The following is a 9,961-nucleotide window of genomic DNA, read 5'->3' on the forward strand; positions in this document are numbered from 1 at the left end:
ATTTTAGGGTAAGACCCAGGTTTCAGGGATTTTCCGGACCTGTTAGACAGAGAGCTGGTCAGTAGTCAGTCGGTGGTGAAATTAAGGCGTGGCTGGCTATTGCAGAATAACAAACATGGCGTCCCTGGGTGGGCTCCCGCCCCTTGAGAAGAGGTGGGCCCATTTCAAATGAGTAGGAAGGACCTACGTTAACCAAGTCAGTAAAAACAGAGGCGAATATCTGAATAGCTCACTTGGAGGCTAGCTCTTATGGAATAGAGTTAGTGGTGACTGATCCGGCTGTCAGTCACAACCCTTGCAGTAACTGTATGGCATGCAGGCGAGGGAGAGCTTCTGCTGAGGGTAGTTAAGTATCCAGAAGCGGAGCTAGTAGCCAATAGCCTAAACCCATCCCTGCTTGAAGGCTAAAGAGAGGCTTTGGGGGAAAGGCGACTCGAAGACAAAGACAATCATGGATGAAGGAAAAGAAGAAGAAGAAGGAGGACTGGAACCCCTGCAAGCGTCAGCGACAGAGCGGGAGACAAGCGTCACCGGACCAGGGGAAGAAGCACAGCTCCTGCGCTCCCAGACCGTCCTGCAACAGCTTCCAGTGATGCTGATACTGCTCGGTGATGGGATAGAGACCTGGACCACGACCAATCGGCGATGCTTCGAACGAGGTCATTACACGGATGACCCGCAGCTTGGGAAAAGGATGCTGGAAGCACTAATACGGCATAAGAAAGTCTACTACTGCACCCAGCTCAAAGATGGTCACCGCCTAGGGGTCGTCAAGTGCCCGAAGAAGGTTGCCAAGAAGACAGAAGTCAAAGAATGGCTGGAGTGGTTTGCGGACCTACTGGAAGGATGGACAGATGGCAAGTTACGAATCATCTACAGTCCTTCTGAGAAATACGACAGTATAGTAAAGACGGCGTCAATAGCTGCCGGTATAGACGGGATCCTGGTAAACCCAGATGTCCGAGGAACACCCCGTTATGCCGAGTGTAACGAAGTCCTTCAGAGACTCACAGTTTATAGAAAAGATCAAGAGAAAAAACAGGAGCTGGACCTGGAGGAATCGGACATGTCTGAACCTCCTACCCAGAGGGCCAGCCGTGACCCGTCGCCGCTAAGGAAGCCAACATCAGAGGACCTAATAGACCTCACAAAAGATGACGATGAAGAAGACCAAGAACAACCGGGCCCTTCAAAGAACCGACAAGGACCCTCCGAGCTGTCGAGACGGGGGGTCGAGGGTAGGACGTCTGCCCTCAACCTCGATGAGGGAGAATGGGCGGAGGCAGCGAAAGAATGGACCCTGCGACGAGACTGGATGGGTGAGTTCCAACCACGAGTACACAGCACGGAAAGGAAGCCTGCGGCTCCCCTACAACGGCAGTCTGGAAGCAGTTCAGATGACGAGAGGGGCGATACAGACGAAGAGGGAGGAACAACAGACAGCCCCAGGAAGAAGCCTCAGAAATCAAACGCCCGGAAGATGCCCCGAGAACTAGCCCCATTGCCCAAGGAAATCATCAGCGTCAGGCTGCAGACTGGGCTCCAGGTGCATCGCTACATCGGGGAACCGTGGGACATCGAGGGTGACGGACTAATCGCGTTCACCAATGATAAGTACAAGGTCCACAACCGACAGTTCAGAGTGGACCTCAAGCACCGAGCGGGGGAAGACTACCAACGAGACCAACGCCTTCTGAGAACTACAGGCAGCGCTGCAACCAAGGGGGAAGTGGTCATGATAAATGGCTACAACCTGAGTTACGGTGTAGTGGTCTTAGTCCCGATCGACGCTTACAAGAAAGGGAACGACCTCGAGGATTACAGGAAAAAGATTTGGCACGGGTTATACCGAGGGCTCACTGCTGCAAGCAATGAAGGCATGAGAAGAGTAGTGGTGAGTGTGCAAGGACTGCGATCCCCAGATCTGAGAGGGAACACCGCTCAATCAGTCGCCGAAAAAGGGGTGGTGTCAATAGCCAAGACCAACAGTCACCTCCTGGGACTCAACGAAGTGGTGCTAGTGGTTGATCCCCGCTTGCATCAGCTCCAGACCGAGCAAGGTGTAAGGGCGGCAGCAGAAATAGAGGAACAGTACCCGCTGAACGCTCACCTCCAGAAACCAACACTTACCCCCTGGGATTCCAGGGGAGCGACCCCCCGAACGGCAGTCAAGCTGGCCGGGCGAAGGAGGTCAAGCCGATCAAAATAAAATTGAAAACGTCATCGATCGAGCCGGAAGGCCAAGGACCAGAATACGTTAGAAGACTCACAATTGAGTCGGACAGCCACGGACAGAGAAAGCATGGTGGGGACCAAAAGGAGAAGGAACCTCAAGTGGGGGTAGGAGATGGACTTATGAGGCCAGCCAGGATGCAGCCGCTGAACTCCCTCGAAGGCGAGCCCGTAGGACAGACACAATACAGCGACATCAGTGAATCAGAGGGGGAACAGGAGCAACAAGGGGCGTAAGGTGGAGAAGAGGAGAGAGAAGAAAGCGATCAGGAAAGTGCCTTCTCCGGCCCAAGGAACCCCCTAGGTAACTATAAACCCCTCCGCACAGGCCAACATCGAGGGAAGAAGAAGGAAGCAGAAACCTTCGACATCGAGAAGGTCTCCGAAAGAATGGCAAGAGATGTAACTTGGGGTCCAGTCCAAGCCAAAGATGGACGGCGTGCATATGTCCCAGAGGCCGGCCAGACCAACTATCAGATACCAGAGGAGTGGGCCGGCCGACTGAATGACCGGGTTACCCTTGGGGTCGAGGCGACCATTGGTGAGTGGGCCAACATCCTGATGACTCCGTCTCGCTCCACACTGATGGCACATCAGCCCCTGACCTCCAACTTTAGATTGACGTACATCGGAATCATGCATGATGTAATGTTGCGACGACTGAAAAAGGCTGCTTTCAAGTACTCCCGAGAAACCCAGCAAAAGCTAGATGAGGTGTCGGCTGATGAGGAGGAGCCACCACAAATATCATCAGAGGAAAACCAGCGTATCCCTACAGTCTCTCGGAGCGGGCCGGCCCCACCAACTGTCCCCAGCGCCGGCCAAGACGCTTACGCCGAGCTCAAGAACCTCAGGTTGGTAGTTAGGAGCAAAACCGCGGATGAAAACAATGAAGAGTATCTGAAGGACGTCTGGCCGACAGTACTGTCGACCACAAGTCATGATGGAGCCAAGAAGCTGTGGCTAACCAGTGTGACGGCAGATCCGATGATCGGATCAGAGTCAGCACAAGATAACTATGAGCGGTTGGTGTTGGAAGATATGGATGATGAAGACTCCCAAATTAGGAGGGCCAGGGGACGGCTCGACAAGGGAGGCCGGTTGGAACCGCTGTGGCACACCTTGAAGCAGACCATCCCCCCCGCAAGGTATGTGAAAGTTCTACGGGAGGTGACGAGGGGCCGAAGAGGTGAAATGACATTCGTGAAAATGCCAGTGAAGGGTACCACCGTCACTCAGATGGATCTGGCAGTGAAAAGTTTCGACTTGGAACAGCAGTACTATGAGGAGAAGCGGAGGAAGGAATCAAGCCAGCAAGTGAGATCACCTAACAAGGCCAACCCGAGACCCCCATCCAACCCCCAAAGCAGACCATCGACCAACTTCCAGAGCCGACCGTCGACTAGTTACCAAAACAGACCGCCGCCCAACTTCCAGAACAGAACATTTCAACCAAGAGCACCAGGGCCGCAAGGGAAACCGACTAACCAACCGGCATCATCGAACCAGCCGAGAGGAGGCCCCTACCTGACGGAAGAGGAATACAGAAAATTGAGCCCTGAACAGAGAACGGCCCTCCATGAGTCCCGTAGGACCGGGACCGGAGGGCCATCAAAGTAATGGATTCCAGGTCGCGGGTCATATTGGAAAATGCCTACTGGGAGGGGGACGAGATCTTCGCTAAAGTGGAAGGAGTACCCTACCTAGTGGACACGGGAGCCGAGGTGTCGATGACCCGCAAAGACCTAGAAACAGCAGGACACCTGAAAGTACAATTTGCCAATGGAAAAGTGGAGAAGATGCCATATGGGACATGGAAAGGAGTAGTGTGGATTAAAGGACCATACAATCTTCTCACTGTCAAAGACCTAGAAGAGTTAAGTAAGAAGAAGTGCAACTATCGGACTCTCCAAAGACGGTTGATAAACTTGAGAGCAAGGCTGGTAAAAGTTGGTCCGACACAGACAGGATCAGACACTCAAGAGTGGTACAAACCCGTGGATGTACCGGCAGTGACGAAGCAAAAGATCGAAGAGAGTGACTTCTCTCCGGCCGGGAAGAGGAAGCTGCGTGAGATAATTGCATCGGCGAAAGTAGCCAGATTCAAGAACGATTGCGGAGATTTGGGCCCAAGATTCGTGCACCATATTGAAGGTGGGGTGCACCCGCCGGTTCGACAGTACCCGCTGAACCCGGGAGCGGTTGAGGAGATGGACAAGATAGTGAAGGAGCTGGGTTCCCTAGGAATCATCAGAGAGGAGCTCAACCCGATCACGAACAGCCCCATCCAGGCGGTGAAGAAACCCGAATCGGCAGGAGGGGGTTGGAGGCCAGTCATCAACTTTAAGGCCTTGAACCGACGGACAATAGCGAATCGGGCCAGCCTGATCAACCCCCAAGGCACATTAAAGACACTGCGCGTCAAGAAGTTCAAGTCCTGCATAGACCTGGCTAATGGATTTTTCTCTCTCCGTCTCGCAAGACAATCCCAGGGTAAAACAGCATTTACTCATAAAGGCAAAAGCTATGTTTGGCAAAGGTTGCCCCAAGGATATAAGAACTCGCCAAACGTTTTTCAGTCAGCCGTGATGGAAGTACTGGGGGACGTGGGAGCAACTGTGTACATAGACGATGTTTTTATCGCTGACGACACTGAAGAAGAACATCTAGAAAGACTGCAGAAAGTGATTGAGAACCTAACAAAAGCAGGCCTGAAACTGAACCTCAAGAAATGCCAATTTGGACAGTTCCAGGTGAATTATCTGGGTTTTCAAGTCACATCAGACTTGGGACTCTCAGATGGATATAGGGAAAAAATGTTGAACATTCAGCCACCTCAGTCAGAGAATGAACTGCAGAAAATATTGGGACTATGCAACTACGTCAGAGACCACGTACCCAACTACCAAAAGTATGCCAAACCTTTGTACAACTGCCTGAAAAAGAATGTGGAAAACGAAGGAGGGGGAAAGAAACCCTGGGTTTGGACAGCGGCTAACCAACGAGATTTGGAGGACCTAAAGAAGGCAATTCAGGCCGCGGTGAGACTGGAACCGAGAAGTTTGTCTGATAGATTGGTGGCAGAGATCAACTGCGAGGAAGATGATGCCATGATAAAAGTGAGTAATGAGAACGGCGGCCTGGTTACACTATGGAGTTATACTCTGACCTCTGTTGAGAAAAAATACCCACAAGAAGAAAAGGAGCTGGCAGTGCTGGCTCGATATTGGAGCGTACTGAAGGACCTGGCGCAAGGACAACCAGTTAAAGTCATTACGCAGAGCCAGGTCCACAAGTACCTGAGAAAAGGTACCGTTGAGAGTACCAAAGCAACAAATGCACGGTGGGGAAGATGGGAAGACATCCTGCTGGACCCAGAGCTTGAAATNTATGTGTGTAATGGTGAAATGATTGGTGTTATTGTAATCACAATGTCTGTAACGTATAGTTGAAATATATACTCTGTATTCATGATCTGTAGTAACAGTAACAACTTAATTGTTATATATTTTCAATGATTTCAGATAATGGTAAAACAAATCGATTATGTTTTAAGTTAATTGTGTTTCATGGTACATTATAAGAAGACCGTAGAGCTGAGCGCAGGAAAAGGGAAAGAGTGAATCATGTCACAAGTGCTGAGCTGGGCGGTGGCCTCAGAACAAATTGCCAAAAAAGGTAATAACTACCAGATGGCCAACAGCAAAAGAGGGAAGTTTGTGTGTTACCAAATTCAGGGTGGAACGAGGTTTGGGTAGGACGGGTACTTTCCGATGAGATACTCGGGAAGGGTGAGTCATGAGACCTCTCCCATACACAACTGTGGGCCAGGAGGGTTTAAAAGCCAGCAAGCTGGGGAGGAAACTGTTCTTAGTCCGCGGCGCTGAAGGAGNGGAGCCGAGGTGTCAATGACCCGCAAAGACCTAGAAACAGCAGGACACCTGAAAGTACAATTTGCCAATGGAAAAGTGGAGAAAATGCCATATGGGACATGGAAAGGAGTAGTGTGGATTAAAGGACCATACAATCTTCTCACTGTCAAAGACCTAGAAGAGTTAAGTAAGAAGAAGTGCAACTATCGGACTCTCCAAAGACGGTTGATAAACTTGAGAGCAAGGCTGGTAAAAGTTGGTCCGACACAGACAGGATCAGACACTCAAGAGTGGTACAAACCCGTGGATGTACCGGCAGTGACGAAGCAAAAGATCGAAGAGAGTGACTTCTCTCCGGCCGGGAAGAGGAAGCTGCGTGAGATAATTGCATCGGCGAAAGTAGCCAGATTCAAGAACGATTGCGGAGATTTGGGCCCACGATTCGTGCACCATATTGAAGGTGGGGTGCACCCGCCGGTTCGACAGTACCCGCTGAACCCGGGAGCGGTTGAGGAGATGGACAAGATAGTAAAGGAGCTGGGTTCCCTAGGAATCATCAGAGAGGAGCTCAACCCGATCACGAACAGTCCCATCCAGGCGGTGAAGAAACCCGAATCGGCAGGAGGGGGTTGGAGGCCAGTCATCAACTTTAAGGCCTTGAACCGACGGACAATAGCGAATCGGGCCAGCCTGATCAACCCCCAAGGCACATTAAAGACACTGCGCGTCAAGAAGTTCAAGTCCTGCATAGACCTGGCTAATGGATTTTTCTCTCTCCGTCTCGCAAGACAATCCCAGGGTAAAACAGCATTTACTCATAAAGGCAAAAGCTATGTTTGGCAAAGGTTGCCCCAAGGATATAAGAACTCGCCAAACGTTTTTCAGTCAGCCGTGATGGAAGTACTGGGGGACGTGGGAGCAACTGTGTACATAGACGATGTTTTTATCGCTGACGACACTGAAGAAGAACATCTAGAAAGACTGCAGAAAGTGATTGAGAACCTAACAAAAGCAGGCCTGAAACTGAACCTCAAGAAATGCCAATTTGGACAGTTCCAGGTGAATTATCTGGGTTTTCAAGTCACATCAGACTTGGGACTCTCAGATGGATATAGGGAAAAAATGTTGAACATTCAGCCACCTCAGTCAGAGAATGAACTGCAGAAAATATTGGGACTATGCAACTACGTCAGAGACCACGTACCCAACTACCAAAAGTATGCCAAACCTTTGTACAACTGCCTGAAAAAGAATGTGGAAAACGAAGGAGGGGGAAAGAAACCCTGGGTTTGGACAGCGGCTAACCAACGAGATTTGGAGGACCTAAAGAAGGCAATTCAGGCCGCGGTGAGACTGGAACCGAGAAGTTTGTCTGATAGATTGGTGGCAGAGATCAACTGCGAGGAAGATGATGCCATGATAAAAGTGAGTAATGAGAACGGCGGCCTGGTTACACTATGGAGTTATACTCTGACCTCTGTTGAGAAAAAATACCCACAAGAAGAAAAGGAGCTGGCAGTGCTGGCTCGATATTGGAGCGTACTGAAGGACCTGGCGCAAGGACAACCAGTTAAAGTCATTACGCAGAGCCAGGTCCACAAGTACCTGAGAAAAGGTACCGTTGAGAGTACCAAAGCAACAAATGCACGGTGGGGAAGATGGGAAGACATCCTGCTGGACCCAGAGCTTGAAATCGGGCCAGCACAACCCACCAACAAGAAGCGACAACAGGAAACATCTGAAAAACCAGGACAACCGGAATGGACACTCTACACCGATGGATCAAAGAAAGAGTCCGACCAAGTGGCCTATTGGGGTTTCATCTTAAAACAAGACGGCAGGGAGAGATGTCGACAGAAAGGAAAGGCCCCCGGCAGTGCACAAGCCGGGGAAGTGACAGCAATACTGGAGGGACTACTGGAGCTAGGGAAAAGGAAGATCAAGAGCGCCAGGTTAGTAACGGATAGTTACTACTGCGCCCAAGCCCTTAAAGAAGACTTAGCCATTTGGGAAGAGAATGGCTTCGAGACAGCTAAAGGCAAACCGGTGGCGCATAGAGATTTATGGAAGAAGATTGCAGAGCTAAAAATGCAACTGGAGCTCGAAGTAGAGCACCAAAGAGCGCACATGCATGAGGGAGCTCATTGGCGTGGAAATGATGAGGTGGACTGTTATGTCCAGCAAAGGAAGATTGTCTTTGTCGGAATCGAGAAGTGGGACAGCACTCCCAGAGGAAGGGAGGTCCCAGAAGAGTACGTGGATGAGGTCGTGCGGAGTGTGCATGAAGCCCTTGGTCATGCAGGCATACGACCTACCCGTAAGGAGCTGGAGGAGCATGAACTTTGGATCCCAGTGAAACAAGTCCAGCGCGTGCTGAGGGACTGTGAAGTGTGTGGAAAATACAACGCAGGTCGCCGAGGGCAACGATTGGAGGGCTTAACCATCAAGAGCATGATCCCCTGGGGTTCAGTCTGCATGGATGTTGCAGGCCCCATGGGAACAACAGGAAAAAAGGGTGAGAAGTACCTTTTAGTGTTGGTGGACTCAATGTCGGGATTCGTGACCGTAAAAGCAGCCAGGAAAGCGAATGGCAGCAGTGTTGTTGGCATGCTGGAACAAGTGTGCAGTGCCCTGGGAATCCCGAAAGAGCTGCGGACGGATAATGGGACACATTTCCGTAATGCACAGGTTGACCAATGGTGTCAAAAATATGGGGTGATGAGGGTGTATTCGCCGCCCTATACACCCCAGGCTAATGGAGTGGTGGAGCGCACCATTGGGTTAGTGAAGAGCTGGATAGCTAAGAATGCTAACGACAAAGGCTGGAGCACCATGGCGGTCGAAATAGGGCAGGCCCTAAACGACAGAAACAGAGCAGAAAGGCCCGCCCCCTCGATGGAGCTCAACCAACGACCGTTCACCACGAAGGAAGTGGGGCGGGGCTCCAGCAATAAAAAGGAAGAACCAATGCCCAAAGTACCATTCAGAGTAGGACAACGAGTGTGGGTCAAAGCAAGAGAGCAACCTGTGAGTGCAGCAGTGAAACCTAAGTTTGAGACAAAAGATATTGTTAAGCAGGTACTGGACAGGAATACAGTACTGCTGGAGAAGAAAGGGATCCAAGGAGTGGAGCAGCTCAAACCAGTTCCTGACTAAAGAGAAACAGAAGCCGGTGAAATGGCCAGTGAATCATGTGTTGTTCCACCCTATCTCGGACTGGCCACCGTGAAGGGGGTGGATGTGATCAGAAGAACGACTTCAGGGATTTGGGCAGGACGAGCCCTGAAGAAATTGGATTGGGCCAAAAATGGAGTCCTGTCGGAGGATCCCGAAATGCTGATGTGGAGTAAAGCGAAGAATCGCTGCCCTGTGTGTTTATCAATTAGTCAACTCTCTATCACTTGGGAGGGATCAGGTGGCGATAAACCCAGGCGACAGGAAGCATTAGCCAGTAGACTGCAACACCTTCCCGTCTCCCCTGTATCTATCATGAATGTCAAGATATGTGGGAACTGTCGCCTGGGCTATCTGCCTCGGCTAGTATTAGTGAGTCAGTGGGGATGGCGGGAGGAAGAACCAAGAAGATGTACCTGTCTATGGGACGGAGAGGAATTGAGCAGCTGTACAGTCTGCAGTGAGCAGATCAAAGGAGGAGAGGTGACTCTGTCAGGGGAAGCTGACGGCTGGCAAGTGAGGAGGTTTTACAGCTCGCTGCGATACTTCCAAACATACGGAGGGTTTCAGTGTACTTATGGAAGCCCCTTACCATCAGTCCAATGGTTTACAGGGCCCTCTGCTCCCCCTAACGCCCCAGAGGACTCCCCCGGGAGAGAACAGTGGATCTGGCGGGAGGAAGA

General features: G+C 50.9%; 2 protein-coding genes across 5 annotated transcripts in view; one reads left to right on the top strand and one right to left on the bottom strand.

Moving 5' to 3' along the window:
- LOC103129600 (disks large homolog 4-like) overlaps window positions 1-9,961 on the bottom strand; it is a 45,221-nt gene that overhangs the window by 13,224 nt on the left and 22,036 nt on the right. The window lies entirely within an intron of this gene.
- On the top strand, window positions 3,121-9,479 carry LOC107834246 (uncharacterized). The gene is made up of 2 exons (XM_016665270.1): window positions 3,121-3,956; window positions 6,135-9,479. The coding sequence occupies exons 1-2, from the start codon at window positions 3,852-3,854 to the stop codon at window positions 9,258-9,260; spliced, it is 3,231 nt and encodes a 1,076-aa protein (XP_016520756.1). The 5' UTR covers window positions 3,121-3,851; the 3' UTR covers window positions 9,261-9,479.

The sequence above is a fragment of the Poecilia formosa genome, unplaced genomic scaffold (genome assembly GCF_000485575.1).
Source record: "Poecilia formosa unplaced genomic scaffold, Poecilia_formosa-5.1.2 Scaffold560, whole genome shotgun sequence".
NCBI lineage: Eukaryota > Metazoa > Chordata > Actinopteri > Cyprinodontiformes > Poeciliidae > Poecilia > Poecilia formosa.